General features: G+C 36.1%; 1 protein-coding gene across 3 annotated transcripts in view; it reads left to right on the forward strand.

Moving 5' to 3' along the window:
* The first annotated feature begins 55 nt into the window (after positions 1–55).
* POLN (DNA polymerase nu) overlaps positions 56–24179 on the forward strand; it is an 80656-nt gene continuing 56532 nt past the window's right edge. Inside the window, exons 1-14 of one of the 3 annotated variants that reach the window (XM_048941957.1) lie at positions 56–1880; positions 4295–4364; positions 6163–6613; positions 7098–7291; positions 8729–8841; positions 11157–11311; positions 15184–15252; positions 16718–16778; positions 16982–17046; positions 17290–17373; positions 17792–17881; positions 18969–19025; positions 19837–19890; positions 20143–20208. In XM_048941957.1, the coding sequence (XP_048797914.1) occupies positions 1751–1880; positions 4295–4364; positions 6163–6613; positions 7098–7291; positions 8729–8841; positions 11157–11311; positions 15184–15252; positions 16718–16778; positions 16982–17046; positions 17290–17373; positions 17792–17881; positions 18969–19025; positions 19837–19890; positions 20143–20208 (1659 nt within the window). In that variant the 5' untranslated portion in view covers positions 56–1750. Of the gene's footprint in view, positions 1881–4294; positions 4365–6018; positions 6614–7097; positions 7292–8728; positions 8842–11156; positions 11312–15183; positions 15253–16717; positions 16779–16981; positions 17047–17289; positions 17374–17791; positions 17882–18968; positions 19026–19836; positions 19891–20142; positions 20209–24179 lie in introns of those variants that run through there. The other 2 variants (XM_048941956.1, XM_048941955.1) reach the window with 2 other exon arrangements.

Consider the following 24179-nt stretch of genomic DNA (forward strand, 5'->3'; position numbering starts at 1 on the left):
TCTTTTATGGCTTTGCATCATGCAGTGTGGCAGTACATAATTTGCAAGGGTTATGACCAGATGTATCCTGTGACTTCAAAAATCCCTCACTGTTTTACTCTGCTTAAGGTTTTTGAGCGCTGTGCTGGAGGTTGGTCATGTGGTGTTTTCATTTTTCTTTCTCACAAATGAGTTTAGAGATGCTCTTTGTCTTCTGCATCTACAACTCAAGCTATTATGAAAGCTTTAGATTATTGCATACGCAAACTGAAACAGGATTACCTCTTTGGAGCTAGATAGACAAAATTTAATGTGGCTTGATGGCTATTCCTCTTTGATAGTTTTTTGTATTTGTAAGTAATTTCTGGTACAAGTAAGCAATCTGCTTGTGATCTTGAACTAAGAACAATATTTCTGTGTAAAGAAAAGGGTGTATTGTTGATAGTCAGACTTGACCCAAAAGGCTATTTATACACAGAACTTAGTAAAAGAAGATCAGAATAACATATTTGTAGAGGAATTAAATTACTTAACAGCAGTTCTTGGTGGAGAATGTACTATCTTGAGTCCTTTGGAAATGTTCCGTGCATACCTAGTGTTTGTGGTAAGTTCTGTGCTTTGTACTGATCTAGCTATGTGAAGTCAAGCAGTCTGTCAGTATGGGTGCCTTGTCTCTAGTTCTCCCAAATGCTTTTTTATCTAGTGGCTCCAAGTATTTTGTATGTATTGTCTTGTAGCCATACTCTACAAGTGGAAAAGCAGCTGTTTTTGGAGAGGGGAGGAAAGAAAGGGTAAAATTGAGAACATCAGTAGCTGTGCTTAAATCTTGTAGAGGCTTTAGGCATGATTGACTTTACACAGACCAATGTAGTCATGTTAATACTTGACTATGTAAATTATACAGAACTTATGAAATAGAAGGTTTTTTGTATGCATGTTTTCTAAAACTGTATTACTGGTCTTTGTGCATGATGATAGTAACTCTTCTTTCATCACAAGTTGGTGCTGTTTTGACAGTTAGATCAAGAAAAACATCCATGAATTAAAACTTGAGGACTAACAACAGTAAAGTTGTACATATGATAGATATAGGTAAAGTTATGCGTATGTTAGATATAGGCTAGATTGAACATACTGGGGGGAGTATTTTCAACAGTAATTAAACAGAGTAATCCTTGTTTGTCAGTCTCTTATTAGAAGTTAGCTGTACTTAAGACTGCATAATTTTTAGAAGGACAAGGGGAAATGGTTTTAAGTTGAGGGAAGGAAGATACAGGTTGGATGTCAGAGGGAATTCTTTACAGAGAATGGTGAGATACTGGAACCTCTGGAACCTGATGAGGCTGTCCAGAGAGGCTGTGGATGCCCCATCCCTGGAGGTGTTCAAGGCCAGGTTGGATGGGGCCCTGGGCAGCCTCGTCTAGTATCAAATGTGGAGGCTGGTGGCCCTGCATGTGGCAGGGGGGTTGGAGATTCATGATCCTTGAGGCCCATTCCAACCCTGGCCATTCTGTGATAATTTTTATCAGTGTACTAAAACACTGTATTTCAAGATGTTTCACTTTGTAGGTTTTGTAATTGCTAATTTTTATTTGCAATACTTCAGAATACTTTAGGCATGTCGGGAGAAAATCTATTAAGGCAAATGGATGGCTGAACACAGTCATTGTATTTTGTCTTTAACTTAAACAGAATTAAAGTGCAGACTGGTTTCTGACTGATACAATGCATAATTCATATATGTATTCTGTGTTTAGGCTTAATCATAAAAATGGAGCATTACACATCATACATAGGATGTGGGATTTCTGAGGTGCCTTTATCTGATACTGCTCAGAGGATTATGTCAGCTTTGCAGTCTATTCCTGCAGGAGTTCAGACTAGCAGAAAAAATAATCAGAGTAAGTATTGGCCTTATTAAGTGTCTCTCTTTTCAGTTAAAAAACTGAAATGCAAGCACACAACACTGAACTTCAGGAATTAAGAAATAACTGTAGTATTTGACGTGTCTTTCCTGGTTAAATATCACTGTGTGAGTGCAAGAAACTGGGAGGTTGCTGTTAGCCTGAATTTTACTGTGTTTTTTTCCTTCCTAACCTGTAGTAATATAGATGAGAATTTCTTAGCGTTAATTAACACTGTAAATGTGCATCAGCTTGAAACTCTACTAGATACTTGCAGTACAGGTGCTGAAAAATTGGGAGAAGCCCTGTGAACTCTCCAGGCTCACAGTCTTTTCTTCCCAAACATGCTCATTACCAGCTCACTCTGTGCAATTCTAGGGGAAAAAGTGAATGTAAATTCCAGAGGTAGAGCGAGGTAGATAATGTTAATGGTGTGTCAGCACTTTTAGACTCCAGCTTTTGCCAAGTTTGAAGGCTAGGATGGCTTTCTACTGCCATCTGGTGATACTTCCTAACATAAGGCAGGAACTGAAAAGTTGTGTAGCCACTTGCATATGTCTTACTGAATATTATGTGCTGAAGGAGAGAAAATAAACCTTATTTTCTCAGGAGGATGAACTTGTTAAGAAAAAATATCTAGATACTTTAAGCAGTTAAGAACACTGAATGCAAAATCATGTTACACTCATTGTAAATTATAATCTTATTATTGTGGAGGAGTGAATTTTAGGTTCGGTTTTCTTGATGCATCCCACCAGTTAGGTATCTTAACTGGAGATAAATAACAAATTATACAGTGTGAGATGCCTATAATATTATAAAGTAATGTGCTTAGTTTTTTCTGGGGAAAGTAGTTGTCTTTTAAAATGCTTTTTTAGTCTTTTAAATACAGGATCCTGGTTTACCTAGTCAAAACGTTATTATAATCAAACAGTTTCAGTGAAAGCAGTATGTTAGGTTCAGAATTTCTTGCTGCTGGTAATGCAAGTTTTGTAGCAGAGATCAGCAGGATTTCTGGACCAGCAGTTAGAAAGGAATGTGTGTTTTGCTCATGAGTGTTTTTTGGTTTCTTTTTGAATTGCTAGGCAGTAGAAGGACCTAGAGGTAAGAGTTCTAATTACAGACTGCGGAAGCGCATATTTCACGGAAGTTTTTACTGTGCTCACTGGAATTTTAAGAGCTGCTTGCCTATTGCCCTTCGTTCTTTTATTCCAGCCTTCTTTTACTTCTCTTGTTGGGCTCCTGGGTGGTGTTGGGGGAAGGAAAGGAGAAGGCACATCTTAACTTTTTCATTCATGCTGTGCAAAGTCCTGACGTTACAAAGCCTTCCTTAAACTTTCAGAAGAACTCTAGGCTAAAATATCACTGGTAGTTCAGAGGTGCTCAGGTTAGCAACTATGCTATGGGCTGGGGTTCTGTCTTAAACCCAGCACTGAGAGCCATCCTACTCTGTGCTGTTATGCTGGTCATGACTCACCTTTCTGCCAGTTTGATCAGTCTGAGTTTTCCATGCTCTCTCTTCTTGTCTGGTCTTAAAATACCCATTCTCTTGCAAGGGTGAGCGATGTGGTAAGAAGTAACTTCTCAATGGAGTGTGGTCAATTTTTTTTTTCTAGGCCTTATGCAAAGAAAATATTTTATTGAAGAGTATTTCTGAGAATAGTACTACCTAACAACACGTTAAACTATTTATAAATATCGTTGTTTGTGAGTATCTGGAGTGTGGAAGTTGAATGGATGGGGCTGGGCTCTTCACAGGTGTTCAGTGTCAGGATAAGGGGCAACAGGCAAATGCTGTGACACAGGAAGTTCCATACAGATATGAGGAAGAAACTTCTTCACTGTGAGTGACAGAGCATTTGAACATGCTGTCCAAAGAGGCTGTGGAGTCTCCTTCTCTGGAGATATTCAAGATCTGGATGTCTACCTCTGCAACATGCTTTAGCAGGGTTTTGGACTTGATGATTTCTTGGAGGTCCTTCTCAGCTCCTGTGATTTTGTGTAAACTGTGGTATATAGTGTCTTTTTTGTTGTTTTTATTGTATGTGCCCCTAGCTTTGCTTTGACAAAAATTGAATGTGTTTTGAAGGATGGCAGTGTGTATGCTTACAATATTACAGTAAAGTGCCTTCTGAGTTCCCTACAAAATGTTTTCTTCTTTGTAGTGAAGTCGAATTTTTTTTTTTTTTTTTTAAGGGAGATGGAGCATACTTTTGTGTATGCATTTTTCAGAACCTGCAGGGCCATTTTAAACATGAATTGTGTCGGTCTGAGGAAAACATCTGCCACAGAAAACTTAATAGCAGTTATTTTAACTTTAGTAACAGGGTTGGTAATCTAGCACTCTATAAACCAAATTATATGCTCTGGTCAGATTCATTTGTGCTGTAAAATATTTTTTTTTTTTAAAGGTAAAGAGAAGACAAAGGAAGATAAACTAGGTGATAAGGATGCAGGTCTGAAAAATGAAAAGGCAAGCACGTTGTAAAATACCACTAAAAAAAGCAACTGTTTTATGGAAGACTTGAAGTTGTTATTGACTAGTTCTTCCATAACAAACTGTGTTGCAGTACATTGCATACATTTGTGGTTTAGATAACTTTAATCTTATTTTGCACTTGCTATCTATTTGCCTTAGAGAGTCTTGGCCCCCTCTTCCTCTGGTTATAAAGTCTTCTCTGACAGATTGACCAGAAATAAATGTAGAATGTTGCCAAATTTGGGTAGCTAATGTAATTTTAAAATGTTCTCAAACCTCTATGACTGAATAATCGCTAGCATGTGAAAATACCTTGCAAAATACTGGAAAAAGCTTTTTGTAGCAGTAGTGAAGTGGCTTATGTTTTGTAAATTACCCTCTCATCCATAACTAGCTCATATAATTCCCACGTGGTCTGGAACAGAACCATTAGATATTATATCCTCTCCATAAGCTGTTCTAAATTAATGCATCATTCTGTCTACTGAATGTCCTTAGAGCAGCTGTGTGGGTGAAAATTAAAATATTATTTTAGTATCCATCTCTGGTGCTCCCATAGGCTGCTACTAGGTGTTTCACAATCAAAGTGAGCTGGTTCACAAGAAAAATGTCTGCAAATTGGGAAGCTTAATTTTTCTGTTGAATCATCTCTCTGAATTCATTTAATGTGTGTGCAGGTACACATAAGGAAGAAATCTTTTACAGTGAGGGTGGTGAGACCCTTGCACAGGTAGCCCAGAGATGCCCAATCCCTGGAGACTTTCAGGGCCAGGCTGCACCAGGCTCTGAGCAACCTGATGTAGCTGTGGATGTCCCTGTTCATTGCAGGGGAGTGGGACTAGATGGCCTTTAGAAGTCCCTTCCAACTCTGATTCTAGGTGCTAATCCAAGAATGGAAATGGCTAACTGGAACAGTCGCAACTTGGGCTGAGGTTGAGGTCTATTGAGTTGGTCAAATGATTTGCAGGTATTAAAACTGCAGCCCTATCCCAGCTGCAAATCCTACAGCCTTCCTTACTCCAACTCTGGTGATTATTACACTTACTGCAAGTCCATCTAGGAGTTTTGGCATGGGGTAGCTTACTGCAAATTTAATTGGCTCTTAGATGGGCTTGATGAGAATGATTTAAGCCATAGATGAATGTAAATAGTAGTGGAAACCCATCCTGTAATGTTGAGGAGATAAGCTTTGACTCACCACATTTAGCAAGATTATTCTACATGAATTATGGAACTACATCTTCTGACTTTGAAAGCCTGTTATTTACTTCCAGCTATGTCATTATTTCTAGTAGATGATTGGTTCTTCCCAGAAGCTGCTGCTGCTGCTTTGTGGTTAATCATTGTTCACCTCTATTATTCTGACTTGATAATTAAATTTGTTTTGTTCCTATTTTTGAAGTTTTAAAAGATAATTACTTACTGCTGATTCTATAATTACTTCAGTGTCCTAATTCAAATTCTGCTATGTGTTAAACAGTAAAAACTTGTTGCAGTTTGACTGGAGAATACACTTTTAGTGTGTTAGCTGTCTGTCTACAGTTCTTATACATTCATATATTTATTTATATTTATATATATATATATATATATATATATATATATATATATATATATATGCTCTTTGGGCCTATAGTTTCCTTAAATCGGCTCTTCTTTGATGTTATCACTAACATTTTTTTCTGTAGAGCATCACATCCTGAAAATCTAAGCTAAATGAACCCATGTATGTTTATTTTTGTGTCTCCTAATAAGTTGAACAATTGGTTCACTGAATATTTTCTGATTTTTCCAGATCAGTGATTCCACAGTTGCCTTATTAAAATCATCTGCCAGCTCTGAAAAAAGTACTGCTGGTGAGACAGTCAGGATGGCACATACCAAAGAAATCCCGAGCTTCTACTGGGAATTAGGCTCTACTGAATGGGGATATAGAGAAAGAAACCTTACAGCAGAAGAAAGAAACATGGCAGATAGTGAAAAGAATTTAGTTACCCCCCTTAAAAGAAAGCAAGAGGTACCTACGTATTGTTTGGGAAAAAAAAGATTACTTGTTAAGAAACGCATTTCACATGAGAGGAGATATAACTGGACTTCCAGACAAGCAGAGCATTCTGAAAATGACTTTTGTGATATCAGGAGTTTAGGATATGAAGAAAAAAGAGAATTGATTGCAAATATAAAAGAAGCAGTGGCTTTTGTAACTACCATGATATTTCTAGATGGTTCTTCACAGCTCAACTCAGAGCAGGTTAGTGAACTGTGGGTTTTTGGTGACTGTTTTGCTGAGTTATTTGAACTGTGCACGTGGCTGGTTAATATAAAGCCATGTTCATTGGGAGGGTGGAATCTGGAGCAGTTTAAAATATTCTTGCTTACCAAAATACTAATTTATAATGAGATAAATCTTCATACTTCTGGCTGCCTTTTATTCTTAGTTACCAAATAAAATCTAAAGAAACTGGAACCTCTTGGGCTAAGCACTCATTAGCATACATCAAGCAAGACTTCAAATATATTTTTTTTCTTCTTCTTACCATGGCTGTCACAGTAGTTTGTTGTTTTTTTGTTTTTGTTTTTTAAGGATGAAGCATTTGCAACCTTCTTTATTATGTCGATGGTGTATACAGTAACTATTGTACCTTGTAGTTTTCATATTGTAAAATACTTGGGAAATTTTTTTGGCATTGCATAAAAGATCTCAGAGGAAACACTGTTGTAATTATGCTTAACAGACCACCTTAGCCTCGTCAGTGAAGGGAATTGTTGTATTAGTGAAGAGTCGAACAGATCGCCTTTGCTCTCTCAGTTTCTCTTCAACTGCCAGTACTTGCAGCACTGCTAGTCCAAGTGATAAATTCATTTATTTGGAAACTGAATGCTCTTCCCTTTGGGAGCAAGAAGAACAGGCTCACAACAAATTTGCCCGGTAAGAGTATGTAAGAATAAAGCAACATTCTGCTTTTTGGCAGCAGTGATATTGATGACTTGATTTCTTTGCAGGAGGAGGCTGGGATTGTGATAATATTTAATATACTAATACACAGTCTTTAAGTATTATATGAATTTATAGTATTAATATATTCGCCTAGAAATGCTGTATGAATGCCCTACAAAGATATGGCTCAAAAAAACATAAATCTCAAATCTCACAAGATTTTTCTTTTTGTATTTAATCTTCGTTTCCTCCCTGTATTTCTTACATAGTAATCCTCGAACATGATTATTATAAATAGCCTTTTTGACCTCTGGTAATATTTTTAATTTCAGAGTACAGAGAGCAGTAGGCTTTTAAGATGACTTTTGAGATGTTGAATGAGATTTTCTTGTGATCCAGTAACAGTAAAACATACAAATTACAAAAGCATTTTTTGCGTCTGTTTAATAGTTGGGCTAAGTTTTTCAAGTTGGGTTTTAGTTTGAACTTCCACTTAGCATAACCAAAATCCATTTTTATTCCTTATTGACTTTGAAGTAGTATCCCATTATGGGAGGAAGTAGATTGATTTTTCACTATAATAGTCACATGATGAAACTTTTTCATAATGCTTTATGAATTTCAGTAGTAACTGATTTATTGTAAACAACTGAGTGTTAGAATTTAAAGTACTTCAAAACAACAAACACTCAAGAATAAACAAGTTACGCGTTCTAACTATAGACTTTTTCTAAATGCTTATATCTTCCAAGAACGGTGAGGTTGTTTAATAGTGATTCTACAATATACTCAGAAATACCTTATGACCCAGAAAATTTCAAATAAAATATTTTAAACCTGTCCAAGAACTGTGGTTTCATTTTGTTAACAATAAATCAACATGAAAGCCCAATATGGAATTATCCTTTTTATGCTGTCTAAAATAAAAATGATACACATGATTAATGAAATGTATTCATAGTTCTATTTCAAATGTCGTGGATACAGAAAATATAGATGCTTTCAAAAAAGAATGGGAAGATATGGAAAAATGAGATAGAGTGTAGTAGTTTTAAACAGCCTTTGAACAGTAGGCAATTAGAGCAATTTAGATTGTCTAGTAACTTTAGAAGATTTCGTGATCTCATTTAGGCACAGTAAAGTATTATAGGCATGCAAGTTGCTCTTTTGGATTGTGTTTAATTCTAAGTGTCGAGATTTCTTTATGCATGCAGGTAAGCCATCTGTTAGTGTGTTTAAGTATAGAATGAAGATTCAGGTATTGAACTGAAAAATCAATATTCAAATACAATACTATATTCTTATTAAAATAAATGCCTTTTATTAGCTGTTCAGTTTAGTACAACTTGCTAATTAAAAATTTAAATTAAATGGCTTAACTAAATCTAATAGCAGTATAGTGCATATTCAGAAACTTTCTCTGTGCAGGCAAGTGTTGTTTCAAATACTACGCTGCAAAGTTCCAGTTATCTGCTTCAATGCGAAAGATTTCCTGAAGACAGTACTTCAAATTTATGGTAATGGAATTAGCTGGAAACAAGGTAACTGTCTAATCTATGACTTAATCCTATGAGCTGTGCCTGTGGCATTAAAATTGCGAGGTGCAGAAGCAATTAGGTTAGTGGTTAGTTAAATACTGGAAAACAGTTCTAGTACAATGGAAAAGAATATCTTTCTTGGGGAGTTTCTGAAGAGAGAGTTGGTACATTGAGGTGATGTATTTCTTCTTAGAGTAGGAATTGCTGAAACGTTGAGAAGTTTAAGGATTATTTCCAGTGGGGAAAAAAAAAAAGCCTTCAAAACAATCCTGTGTGTAGCTGAGCAGGTTGAATTGCCTTGAGTTTCATGTTCCCCATAGAAACTTCCTTAAACTGCCATGTGCCAACCAGTGGAATACATGGTTACATTAATTCAAACTGGTGAAGTGTAGCATGCTTTGCCACTGTGATTCACTAAGGTTTCTGGAGGAGGTATACAGCACTTGAGTCTTGACTACCATTTCACAATCTGCACATAATTGTGCTTTAATCTGCACCATCTCTTCTGGTCGTTTTTATCTCAGCCTGACTCTGGTTTTGCTGCAGTTCTTTCAGGTTGCTTCTGTCCTAGTTACATATCTTACTCCTAACACTGCAGATGTCGTACCCTTTCAAGGACTGAGTTGTTGGTTACAACTCTTTACTAGGAGATATTTACTAGTTTTTCTTTACTAGGAGAGTGGTTAGGCCCTGGAACGGGCTGCCCAGGGAGGTTGTGGATGCCCCGTCCTTGGACGTGTTTAAGGCCAGGTTGGACGGGGTCCTGGGCAACCTGATCTGAATGTGTATGTTTGGTGGCCCTGCTAGGCAGGGGGGTTGGAACTACATGATCCTTGGGGTCCCTTCCAACCCGGGTGATTCTGTGATTCTGTGATTCTGTGAACTCTTTACAACTGAGCTGACTTAGTGAAAATCTTACTTGAGAAAGAAAGAGCAAATGGTTGGGATGTTTGATTCTTCATCACTATTAAAGTGGAGACTCTTGTGCACATTGTAAATAGAGATATTGGAGGATCTCTAATAGCTCACAAACACTGTTTGGTAGCAGGATTCTCTTTTCCACGTGTTCTGAGTAGAATTCAGATTTTTATTAAAAAAAAAAAAAAATCAGTGCACATTTCAAGCAGTCGTCACATGGACTTGTGGATGTCCAGCATCTCATTGGACAGTGCTTTCCTGCAACCTCTGGACGTCTTTCCAACAACCATCAGCTGCCTGCAGTGTTACTGCCCCTCAGTGAGGCTGTGTTGCTTAGTCTGCCTCTTCACAGTGCATCATCTAAGTTGATGGCAATCCTGTTCAGCACAGTTGTGTACTTTTCATTTAATCACTGTAGAGATTATTTCCTGCTGAAAGAACAGTAAAAGTCCTATGGGCATACCTAAATTTTATTTTCCAAATGAATTCAGGCCTTTGTCTACTTCTTTAAGCTGCATCATTGCAAATCAAGCTAGTCCCTAAAAAAAGAGAAGGAATCTCTTAGTAGTGCACTCAGCAGGATGTCCTCGAGACAATTTCTGTGGCTGCTCCTTAGCACCTGTTAGCTTCCAAGGTGAAGAACTTGTTCGTATTTGAAGAAAGGGGTGGTGAGCTACGTAAAACCTTCGCATGAAACCATGCAGCTGAAGTATCTTTCATTTATCTAGCTGCTCCAGCACAGGCCAAGCTGTTTCAGGGGAAAAAAGGTCTTGTTCCCTGTCATCTGGTAAGCAGCAACATAAAGTGCTTTTCAGCAGCAGTTAAATCAGCAGAGATGAACAAGCCTGGTTCTCATCAGACTGGTCTTGTAGCTGTCACATATGTAGTGGACATTGAACTGTCTTCCAGCTAATCAAGTCTGAAGGTTGTATAGCTGGGAATTGTTTAATTTATATAAGCATGTACCTGTGGGCTGTTGTCTGAACTTAATTACTTAAAGATTCCTTAAGAGGGTGCTTACATCTATCTTTGGCTGTATCTCAAAATTCTACTTATTAGCTTCTCCCCCCTTTCTTTGTGGTACTACAGTGCATATGACATTAAACAGCACTAGGTTTGTTCAATCCTATGTATTTATGTGGATCTAAGAGAAAGTGCAGCATAAAGACATAAGGTTCTGCAGGACAGAAGTGATTTTTGAGATCAAAGCTTTATGTACTCATGTGAATTCATATATTCATACGTTGCAGATTTTAAAAGTGATTGCTACAAGGTATTTATCATTTTAGGTCTATTCATAATGTGTGTCTACAGGACAGGTGGACAAAATTTTAGAAGTATTTATCTACCCAAGAAGTGACTTAAATATTTTAACTGTCAGAAATAACTGATTTTTGTAGTTGCAGAGAGCGTCGTGTTGGATCCAAGGATTGCAGCGTGGCTGATAAACTCCAGTGACACAGTTCCCTCTTTTGAATGCCTAATGCAGTATTTTGAAAAATCTTATTCAGTGGAAACAGTAAATACAGATACAGGTGCTTTGAGAAATTCCTTGGTAAGTATTTTGTTTTAGTTTTTTTAATGGTTGATTTAAAAGAGGAAGGAGATATTGAAAATGATGCTTGTAAGAATATTGAAAAACTACAGATTATGCCTTTTGAATAGAAAATGATTGTGTTAATGCTGCTTGTCAGAAATCTAAATTTTAAAAAGGGGGCTGAAAGTGAAGGGTTAACTGAATTCTACTAATATTGCACCTAATTTGCCAGGAACAATGGCAGAATTCTATGTCCAAATCCTGAAGTTCAGTAGCAATGTTAATTAGTAGAAAAGTTGGTCTTTTCTTTCAGCTGTCTGCAAACTAATTTCCAGCTTTTATTTCCAGAATGTCTGAAGTCTTGCTCCCTAATTCCTGAGAACTTTTAGCCTGTTTTAGCTAACTGTTATTAATATTGTTGCTGAATCTTACAACTTTCTGGTGAAGGCATCGTTTGTTAATAGTGATACTGAGGAATAGTAGGGAGTAAAATATGAACCTTCAAATCTCAAGTATGATGTATGTGAGTTTATATTCTCAACGAGAGTGAATGCTTAATGAATTTCATGAAGTTATTCCCAGTACTACGGAAATGTTTTACTGTCTACTGAGGTTTATTTACGAAGTGTTAAAGATGTGTTTCCATTTTGGGAATCGCATCTATTCTGACTTCTTGTTTCTCAGCTTTATAATCCTGATTGCTGATATCTTAGCAAATAGTTAAGTCAAACCATTTGAAGTTAGTATCCAGAATATTCATGAAGAAGAACATATAGACAAATATGCAGTTGGATATGAATTCTAAAAGAAGCAATAGTCTCTTGCCACAGCCTTGCTCTAGGAAAAGCAAAAGTGGCAGTAAGGTTTGAATAAGTAATGGGATTCCTGTGTAGCTGACATCAAGAAGAATGAAGTAGGGTGAACAAAAAATATCTCAAGCTCTGTAGTAGAGGGATGTACATATTGACAAGTACATTATGGCAATTCTATATGTGTGATTTTTCTCTTTTTAGTTTCTGTTTTCTGTTTTGCCATCTTTCTGCTAATTGTCTCACCAGACTCAATTGTTTTTTCTGTTTTTAGAATGAACTAAAACTTCCTGCAACTAAGTGTCTTCCACACTTCTGTTACTCTTGGCACAACACTTTTCTTAAAAATAAGAGTTAGATTGGTGTAATAAAGTCCTTGTGATGGTTCTTTTTTGTCTGTGCTAGAATGCTTTCCTCTGCAATTTGTTACAATTTATTGTAATATAAACTATTTTTGATCAATTCTGACTTTATATTTGTGCACCTACAAGTAATTTGGATTCCTTCTTCTTTCTCTTTGGATCAAATAATGGATGAAGCGTTGCTGATGCAGACTGTGTCTGCAGTAATGCCTCAATTCCAGACTTCTCTTTTTCTTCACATTAAGATAGGGCTCTTTTGCAGACAAGAGGCCAAAAAGGGCGTTGTGTAAATGAGGCAGGTTTTTATACACTGTATGGGGAATAGATTGTTTACCTTTTGGTTGACAGCTGACTCTTGCACTGTGAAGACGTGGGAATGTGTTTAAATATACTGATATCTAAGTCTGTGTAGAAACATAACCAGGAGTTTCTGAGAGTCCACCTGAACACAGCAAAGTGGTAATACGTACAGCTCATGGAGCAATTCCTGCTAAGGACTGCTCAAAAAGAAAAAGCTATCCAGGGCTACCTTTTCCCAACATCAGGAAGGCCCTTAGCCTCTTAGAGAGAGCGGAAGAGAGTGGTCCTTCCCCTGCTTCTTTGAAGATCTATTTAGTCTGTACAGATTCTTCTTCAGGAAGATTCTGAAGTTTGCTCAACCACTTTGATATTTTTTAAGCAAAACAGGCAAGAATAGAATTAATTTCTGGCAGGGCAGATGAAAAGCCCTACAGAGCCACAGTGTTCTGACATCAGACCTGTAAGAAAATATTCTTGGCAACAATCAGTGATAATCTTTCTGTTTTACATCATAATTTGTGGCTCGATTACGTCCAGTTGAGTGCCATGTCCAGTGATATTTTATCTGGTTACATTACACATACTCTTATTTTTATTACTTACTTGAAATATTTCATTCAAACTGAAACATTAATTTCATTTTTCTGTGCAATCTTAGAGCATAATGTAAATCTGATAGCAAGTAAAATGCTTTTGTATTCTCATCCCAGAGGGACCGAAGGAAATCTGAATACATCAAGTGTAAACCATGGAACTGGAATGAGTAGCACAGTCAGATATGGTACAATGATTTCTGAGAACTTAGTCTGGTAATAAAAGCATTTTCCTCCTCAGTTTGAGTGGAAAAAGCAGAAGATTTGTTTCCAGATCTTTTTCCAACTCTAGTTATTTTACAACAGCAGTAAGGTAACAAGATCACAGACCATCTGCAGGTCTGTAGAGAAATTTCTGCATCGTGTAGTGAAAGAGCCACTCTTAGTGTTCCTCTAGGGATGCAAATAATAGAATGAGCACAGAATAATTTGGAGTCTTCTAATATACACATAGGATGAATGGTGTATCTGAAGATATATTACTTCCAAAATACCCAAGGAGCCCTGTCAGTGCTTTTTTAAGTGTGAAGCCTTCAGATGATTTCATAGCCACTGTCAATCAGTCTACCTACTAATCCTGACAGAAAGATGCCTTTCTCTCACTTTGGAGATGGATTTTAAATTTATTTGGAATGCTATGTATATTAATTTAGTAGAAATGACCTTGGAATACCCTGCTCACAAAAAACTAGCCACATCTAAGTCAGTCTCCAACTCTGTAGATATAGAGGAGGATACACTGAATGTGATCTGATTATCTTCTAAAGAAGATAGGGTTCTAATGGTCCCCAAATTCCTTTCTTCTCTAAGTCTTCTATCTGATACGCATTTTATTAATGCTGTTGAACAAGAGTTACTAAGCTTGAGCATTCTGCAGTTCTATATACTACAGATTTTTTTCCCAGACTAGCACTGACAAGAATCTGCAGTCAGTACTACACTGTGTCTAGCATAATTATCTTGCATTTTGGATTTCTACGCTTGCCCAAAATTCCATAGTCTCATGGGATATAATGTATATATTCCCTTCTGACTTTTCTCAGGCTGTTTTTTCCTTCCTGGGTTATTAACACCTCGTGCCAAGTAATTCTCACATCCACCTTTCTGGATCTTTCTGGATAGCTGGTCTGCAGAGGGAAGAGACAGTCAGGAACTGCCCCTGTGCTCTCCTTGTAAGGAGGCTGCAGACCACCATAACCCTGTCTTCTATGGGCTGAACAAACCAAGAGATCTCGGACACTCTGTATGAGTCTTCCCCTCTAGATCCTTCACCATCTTTGTTGCCCTGAGCAGATGAACTTCTATGTAGTTAAATTGAATGCAATGTATCTAGACAAGTTTCAGCTTAGAAAGACATCTTAGAATAATTTTAAAGTTTTCTGTTGGTTCAGCATGTGGCTTTTGATCGTCTGTGTGCATATCAAAACAATCTTTTAGTCATCTTAGTTTCACTGTGAAACACCCCTGCAGAAGAAGGAGGTGAATAATTTGGCACAGAAGAAGGGCAGTACTGATAACAGTTAAATTTTTTGGAGTTTCGGAAGTTAAAAATAGAATTCTGAATTAACATCACACAGTCTGTACAAAATGTAAGTAAAGGAACAAGTAAGATCTTGAATGCATATTGTCTTTACTCCTGTGCTTGTAATTTTTGTTTTTGGTAGCTCAGAGTCAGGTCGCAACAGCTGGAGGTCTTAAAATGTTCCTATTGTATTTAGCATTACTAAAGGGAAATGCAGGAAATATACTTTAATAGCTTAATCACTTTAAAAATATTGCTCTGAATATTTCAATACTAATATTAAAAGTCTTTTATTTTTTATCAGCATCAAAACTTGGTTATGAATTTGCAAAAACTTTATACTATAATGATGGGCCTCGCTCATGATTTACAGGTAAGAGTTGATAAGTAGTTACTCAGCAATAATTTCTGAGGTGTTATCACAAAGTGGTGTGCTTCTCACTCAAATCAGAATCTCTTATGGAAATAAAATAAAAGGTTTCAAACTTCACAGATTTATAGTACTAGACAACATGTAAGATGAAGTGGTCCATCAAATTTACCATTGTTTTCAGAAGAATGGAATGTTTACTCAAAGCAAATGTTGAAGAAGTTTCCTCTACAAGAGTTAAATATTTAGGTGAAGATCCTAAGAACAGGAAAAAATCAAAAAGTTGTGCTTCTTCATTCTATATTTTAAAGCTATATGAACAATCCAAAAACTGTTTAAGAGTTGAAGCAGTGTCGTTATTTATCTCGGTAGGCACGTTTAGAGATTGTCTTTGTTGAGCACAAAAACTTAGCATGTCTGCTACTGTATGTTGTATTAATCCTTGGTGAAGTTCAGAGTACATTTCAAGAGTTTTTAGGAGTTTTTAATGTTCTGTTTTGTTTTCTTATTATTATATATTTGAAAAGGTTTCAAAATTTAGGGATATGCTCAGGTTCTGGAGAAAGTTGCATAGCTTCATAGAATGGTTTAGCTGGGAAGAGACCTTAAAGATCACTTAGTTTCAACCTCCCTGACATGACAGGGACACCTCCTACTAGATGAAGCTGCCCAAAGCCCAATGCATCCTGGCCTTGAATGTTTCCAGACATAGGGCATCTGCAGCTTCTCTGACCAACCTCTTCCAGACCCCTACCACTCTCATGGTAGAGAATTTCTTCCTAACTTCTCATCTAAACTTGTCCTGTATAATGAGACACCAGAGGCTTTCCTTGAAACTGGTTTAAAATATAGTGTAAGGGTTGAGAAAAGTAGCTGATGGAGCCTTGTTAGGCTGGATTTTTTTAAGTGGCCCAGCAATTGTTCTATCTGTGAATGAAGGCAACAGAAACACCTAAGGTACAGCAACACCAACCACAAGCCTACAGAAATTCTGAGAGATCTATTGTTGTCTGACTGCTGCAGTGGTGAGAGGAAAAAAACCATCCTGTTCTTTGCAACTAAATTGGATACATAGTCCCACCTTTCTACATCTTCCTAATGAAAATAAAATATTGAATTTTGAATGGTTGCTTAGTTGCTCAAGTGAATAAGAAAAAAGAATGAAGAAATGTTCTATTATAGTGGACCTTATTCTAAAAATAATGTAGAAAAATGGTGTGCAAATTTCTTAGTTTCCATTACTGTACCTTTCCTTATAAAACAATTTGATAATTGAATATAGTGTTTGGATGCTATAATTTACACTAACTAGTATTTCATGCTTCACTCAGCCTTGTCTTTATAAAAATAAATGATACATAAAGTGAAATACTGCTCACTGAAAAACTGATCTACATAATGATACTATCGTTTGGTTTTTAGAATAAGGTTTGCTAATACTGGTGCTGATTTGTATCTTACTTTACAGGTTCAAGGTTTGTGGAAATTATTTTGCACATTAGAGCTTCCACTGATCAAAGTTCTGGCAGGTACGAAAGTTCAGCCCCAAATATGACTTTTTACCATTTTTATGCAGCTGTTTATTGTACTGAAATAAAGGTTACAATAACTAAATATTATGTTATCCTTGTAATGCCCATGAATACCTACGTGAGTTAGAATTTCAATTTTGTAGCATGCAAGATTACACTTGTCAATTGTAAATGTTCTCAGTATTTAATTTTATTTGCAGTGATGGAAACTCACAAAATACATGTGGACAAACAAGAACTGAAAAAAACATCAGAGATTCTAGGGGTAAATTTTATCTTTATTTTTTTCCACAAATATTAGTGCTTTTTTTCTATAGTAAATCCCCTCTCTAGTTCACAAAGAAATGTAGATTGAAGGTATACGAGCAATGCATTAAACTAGCTGATAGCCAGTAGTGGGGTATCTCATTTATAAGTAGTAGTCCAATATACCTAATAATGTAGGAAGTAACAGAATATTGAAGAAAATAGTGTAAAAGGAATAATTCTGATGTTCTGTAATTTACAGTTGAGACTCAAAGAACTCGAAGAGGAAGCCCATCAAATTGCTGGAGAACGATTCCTTTTGACCAGCAGTAGTCAACTTAGAGAAGTATATTCATATTACTGTCGTTACTTAAGCTATCTATTCTGTAAACTGTTAATGATGCAGGAGAATTATAAAGCATATAAGTTTGTTCATACAACTTCTGATTCTTTTTCTTCTATGTTCTAATTATATTTTCTGATTATAATGGAAGACATCTCAGTTAACTCATAAATCTGACCATTTGGCTAATGTGTATTTGAATGAAGTTAAATAATGCACTTTATTTTAGCGAGTGCACTATTTTTAGAAATAAGATGTTAAAAGTAAAGATCTGATCTTTTTACTCCTGTGTTATTTTTCTCTTTTCTGCAGCATAACTCTATTTTACTTGGAATCTCTTTTGTAGACTGGAGTTCAGGAATCTAATCATTTTCTTTTCTTTTTCATCACTTGAAGCACTGAAGTCTTTTTCTTAATGTAGGTACTGTTTGAGAAGTTAAAACTGCATACGCTGTGTGAAAAAATTCCCAGAACTGAAAGACAGCAAGTTGCATCCACCTCAGAAGTTGTGGTGAGATGAGATTATTCAACAATCTGCATTATTTAAAAAAACTTCTAAGTTCTATGTCAGTGAAGCTGTAATTTGTCTAGTTTCCTTTCCAACCTTCATTTATTTTTATGTTATGTTAATCACACTTGATTTACTTATGCTAGGAATGACAGAGAGCAACCAAGAATGGAAGGAGAATTCTGCTGCTTAAGATAGAAAAAACAGCTTTGTATTGAATACACATTTGTCAGAAACAAGGGAAACACTTTGTAGTTTCCTGATCTGAAATTCACGGTACCTTGTAGAACTTCATATTGACTCTACATGTCAATCTACATAACTATAGGCAGGTTAATAAATCATCTATGCATGATAGTAAGAAAAGAATTACGGTAGAAAATCTTTATTCTGATAGAATTGCATAATTTTTTTTAGCCTGAATGTGTAGTTCCAGAAATTTTTGTTGTACTTCTACATATATAATCTCACTTGATTCTTTTTATTTACAAATTTTTATGTAAATTTATGATCTAAGAAATCTTGAAATCTCCTGGAGCTTGTATGATGGGACAAATGGGAGCTCTGCTGTTAGATTTTGATTGTATGAATACACACTTAAATATATGTTTATTACCCATTCATGTATGCATGTATAAATATGTATTGCGTACTTTTCCATGTTCTCTCTTGCTTAGATGCTGTCTTGCACAAAAATGAAACAAAGGACCATAAACAATCCCCTCACTCCATGTGCCTTATTGTTTCCTATGTTCTTGAGGAAAAGTTTCATGTCTACTTGTTGTCTCTCTGAAATGGGAAGGGAAACAAAATGCAAGGGGATAATCTCCAGCCCTCCTGCTGAAGGCAGGGATGAATGAAGGCTCCTTCTGGGCCTGTGATGAGATTGTTTGAAGGACATAATAGCTTAGCATATATTTCATCCTCTTTCATCTTGACAAGTGTATTTCATCCAGCAGAACTTCTGCTATATTTTACTTAACAGTTAAATATAAAATACTAATCGTTGTTCAAATGAGGAAGTTAAGATAGTTAAATAACACCACTTAACAGAAAAACATAACAGTAATACAGATTATTTATCTTACAGCTCAGTAAGTTACAAGATCTTCATCCTCTGCCTAAGCTTATGTTAGAATACCGGCAGGTGAGTTGTTGTTATGTGACTGTATGGGAACTGCTGAATCACGGCCTGAACCTCTGATTGATCCCCTGAGGCGAGCAATGAGTCAGCCAGGGGAGCACAGGTGAAGGCAATTCACCTGTGCTGCTGGAAGGGGTGGAGCCTGGCTGCACCTCTCTTAGATCCATTTAAGAGCTGACTGCCAGTGGGAAAGGATCTCTTCCAGAGATCCCTCCTCTGGAGTTTTGCAGCGAGTCCAGGATGCAGGTAAGCTTTCTATCTATTCTGTTTTTGTTACTATAATCTGCTTTGCCAAACTCTCTTGTTTATTTCATAATTATAACATCTTTAAATTCATTGGCTATACACATGATGTAGTTATACTCAAGCAAAATTAACAAAAAATATAACTTATTAACAACTAAACAAACAAGGTGACAAGAGCCTCCTGAAAATCGAAAATTACCTAGTTAGCTCTTATACTTTGTTTGGGTATTCAGTACATCAGTTTCCAATTTAGGTAAATAAATAAAATCCACTCTTCTATTTTTGTGCTGCTTTTTTGTGTGGTTCATTGATGGGGAGGTATAAGGTGTAAGATTCCAATAGGACCTTTGCTGTTGTCTTCATAGACCTGCTTTAGTCTATATGTTAGCACTTCACTAACTTATTTTAGTAGGTCAATAGTGAGTGTGTATATAAATACTTTTCCTAGGGTAAAACTATCTTTTAAAAGAGTCTATGAAACCAATTCATGCTCTTGAGATTAAGGCTTTTGATGTGTAAATCTTATTGTTATGTATAAGCATTTGTCTAATGCTCTTACGTAATTCAGGTTCGTAAGATGAAATCAACCTACGTGGATGGGCTAAGAACATGCATGAGAAAGGTAATATATATTAAAAACAACTCTAAAACTTGGTGTTTAAAATACATCAGACTTAAGAAATGATTGCAGTACTTGCAGTTCAAGAACTTTAATGTATATATAATTAGGAAGTATTTCTTTTTAGATTTGTATTTCTAATTGCAGTGAGTTTTAATTAAGTTTATATTAACTAGAGAAATATGTCCTTTTTAGATGTGTGTAATCACCCTCTTTTGGGAGGATGATGGGAGGTATTATTTTATTTGACTGCAGGGATTTATTTGCCCTACATGGAATCAGACAGGAACTGTGACTGGCAGACTTTCATCCAAACGTCCAGTAAGTGAGCCTTTTAAGATTTAAATTAAAATTTTAAAAACAATGTCATCTATATACCATGCTACATACTTTGACTTAAGAAATGTTCTAGTAAGTCTAGCAATTGCCATATTGTATGTAAATGGGAGACAGAAAAATTTATTAATGAGTACTATTCTCTAGAACAGTTATTTAATGAGTAATTTCCATGATCATTTCATCAGAAACTTTTTTTCTTTTTTTTCTTTTTTTTTTTTTTACCTTAAATTGATGTAGGAAGTGAGAACTGTAAGCCATGCATGTACCTTCTAGATTGCCACTGAATAACTTCTTTATAGTGAATTTCTGGTGTTCATAAATTCTTCCCTGTAAAGGACTGGTGAACCCTAGCATATACCCAGGGGATTACAGAGAAGAAGAGCACAAGAAGCCCTTCTCTTCTGGAATTTGACTTCAGGCCTTTCAGTATAGAATCACCCTGTTACACTGGAAGTCTTTCCAGGTCTCCTTATGGCTCTTTGTGCTTTGTTTTTGCTATAATTTTTTCCGTGTATACTTGTGGCTGGAGTGACATTCGACATTCTGGACTACTGGAAGCTTTGCTTTTGTGTAAATTCAAATAGGAAAACATCTCTATGCTACATCTCACTTGCAGTGTTGGTTGTTTATGTTCCAAACAAAGGTTTCTTTAGGTGGATATTATTTGTTTTGTAAAGGAAGCGACTACATCTGTCTCCTTCCCTCTTTGACTCCATTTAATGTTTTAGTTTTTATTTGCAGGGGAAATGACCAGACATGAGGCACAGAACAGGATTTCTTTTTCAAATAAACTCTGTGCTCTTCTTTCAGATGAATCCACATATGGATGTATGGATGATGTATATTTTTGCCTTTAAGTGGGTTTCTTTCAAAAGATAAGCTTATTCACATGATTTTTTTTTTTTTAATGTTTCTGTTGCAGCAACTTAGAGAAGGTTTCTTGGTAGAACTTGAATTCAGTGGCTTTCCATGTATGCATCTATTTTAGTTTAACTGCACATTCTGTCCTCTCATCTGATTGCTTCTTCTCATTTGATTCCTCCTCCTTCAGCATGTTCCATAGCAAAACTTTTGTCACGAGTGTTATATAATGTATGTATCATGTAATGCAGTACCTCACAAAAGAGACTCACATTTGATATTGGGGTCTACTGCTGTAGAAGACTGTGTATAATTGTGTGCTGTCATTTGGTTTGAGATATAAACTTCAGTACTAGAATTAGATATTCTGTATTAAGATTTTTCCCTCCAGTCTTCTGCATCAAAAAGAACTGTTACAAATTTACACTTCTATACTTCAGAATATGTTTCTATCTTTTAAATTAAAAAGCATAAAGCAATGGGCTCTGCGGGTGTTTCTTTGATTATCAAAAAGTTACGCTGGAGATGAGTAAAATTCTTGATCTCCTTAAAGCAGTTGGGGAAGAAAAAAAAGTAGTGAAATAAAAATATTGCTATTTCCCTCTAGGAAAAGTAGTTTTACCAGCTTGTCCAAATGGACAAAGAAATAAAATAATTTAGCTTATCAAAGTGCACAGTGGCCTTTAGTTTGTAAATCAGAAATGTCATTAGAAAAAGAAATTAACTTGGGTATGTTGAATGTTAATGTGCTCAAAGAAGAGCCACAGGAAACTGAATATATTTCAGTCTCTCTAGTAGTGTCTTCTGTTATTGAATGCATTATAGAGAGCTGTTTAGTTGTTTATTAGAAGTCATGTGTTACTATCAGTGTCTGGAATGTGAATAATAAATCACTGGTCTGGTTTTAGTTCTGATAAAATAGAAAATCTCTTGAAGAGACCTGTATGTGTATCCACACAGTGTATTTCTTCTGGGCTGTCTTCTGGAGTGAAGAAATGAACTGAGTCATTTAAAACTCAAGTGTAGCTTTGGGATAGTTTGTCCTGTGGCTTATGAGCAGTGTGGATGAGATGCTGTGTATTTATCTCTCTCCCTTACCACTATTTCAGTAGGTTTTACATCCTTAACATACCCACACACATGCACGCTGTGCAAGACAGGCTGTGAGAATCAGGCAGTCAAAACTATTGGCACAGCTCTTGAATTTCAGGCATTTCATTCCAGGTCTCACTGTGTTACAGGCTGTGACACTACCAATTTTTCATTGTTTTCCTGAAAGTTTAGATCCCAGCATAAACAGAATTTCAACTTGGTACTTCAGGTTTGAATGGCAGCTCACCTCTACTCAAGCATCCTACTTCTGTCTCTTTCTTCCATAATTCATAGAAGGTTTGGACAGAGCTGATGCTGAGAGTAAAATGTAAAGCCTTGGTCTAGTTCTCAAATTGCACTGTTATGTATTCAGGTTTGTAAGCACTTTTTCGTATCCTGACCTAGCAACATGAATAATTTCTTCAAATGGGCCGATAGTGTGGATCTTACGTTTGCCTTGGTCTTACTTGAGTGTGTTTTGTCATTTTTTCTTTTTTTAAAAGTATGCTTACTGGAATACCTTGAGGACAGGGGGAAGTCGGGTATGTTCAAGGTTTATGTAAAACATCTTTCCAAAAGTTTCTTTCAGTGCCATTTAAGCTACAAATTCCTTTTTAGGTAATTATGCTCTGACATTGACTTCATTAAAAAGGGATGGCTGTTTTGCAGTGACAGTCTATGTGCTCTCTTGAACCTTTGCATCAAAGAAATTCAGTGCCATATTTTCTACTAGGTGCAAACATCTATCACTGATATGCTGATAAAGTCAGAGTACTCATGCCATTTCTTACAGTCGGTCTGCATTCAAAATATTTTCCTTTTGTCATGTTTATTTTCAGTATTTTAGTTTGTTTCAATGCTGTTGAGTTGAATGCTGGTTATGATTGCAGTAACAGTACTAAAATAGTATCTCACTTTGCGTTTAGAGTTTTTACAATCTCTTACTGCTGCTTTATTGTTAGAAGTGTGTTCTAGGTTCAGGACTCAACAATTGTCTCCACTGCTGTAAATGCAGCTCATTCATTTCTCAATTTGTTCTTTCTTACTCCTCAGTTGTTTTTTTGTTTTGACAGAGAAAAATACTGGAGAGCATAAGCGTGTTGTGAAGACTGTAGTTCAGTTGCTTTTGTGATAAGAGTTTACATTATGTTAACATTGCAATAAGACACTGTTAGTTATGAGTGTGACAACAACAGCATGAAGTCACTGTTCGTAGTAGTATAACACTGATGTCTGATATTCCAGATAACTACATTGGTTCAGTATCAAACTGTACAAATAAGGGTTCTGCATCATAAACCTTTGTTCTTTTAGCATCACATGTACTCCTAGTATCCTTTTACACAGTACAGTATATTCATGTCTTTGGTGATCTCTGTAGAAATGCTTCTGATCTGTGTATGCATCTCATTGTGGGTGCAGTGTATCCGATGCATAGATAACATTTGATATGATAATGTTTTCCATCTGGCTCAGTAAAGCTTGGGATATCATCTGGGCTGTAATTTTGCAGTAATGGAAGCAATCATGTAGATAGCTTGTCTTTTATTTAGGTTGTCTTTGTGTGTGTAATTGTGTTTTGTGGTATTTAAAGAAAGAATGCGTAGCCAGTATAAATCTGTTTCTGTGCAGTAATACATGCAAAAAATCTATTTTAAAATTCTATTTTAAAAATGCAGGGAGAGTCTGTCATTACTCCTTCTGCAAACTAAATATAAGTATAAAAACAGAGAACATTAAAATTAACAGTGCAAGAAAACATAGGATTCTGTACAGCTCAGAGTAATATCAGCTAAAATATTTTTAGTATTCTGGAAAAATTGACTGAGAGGCCTGATTCTTCCTTCACTCTCCTTTAGTTTCTGTCAAAAGGCCCCTTAGAGAGGCTTAGATGATGAAGTTCGTGTTAAGTGTCTCTTTGCTTGGGAGATTATGGCATTGCATACCTCCATTGGTTCTGTTAAATCCCTAAGATACTGGATTTCGATTATACTCAGTGA

Source organism: Lagopus muta, chromosome 4 (assembly GCF_023343835.1).
Source record: "Lagopus muta isolate bLagMut1 chromosome 4, bLagMut1 primary, whole genome shotgun sequence".
Classification (NCBI taxonomy): domain Eukaryota; kingdom Metazoa; phylum Chordata; class Aves; order Galliformes; family Phasianidae; genus Lagopus; species Lagopus muta.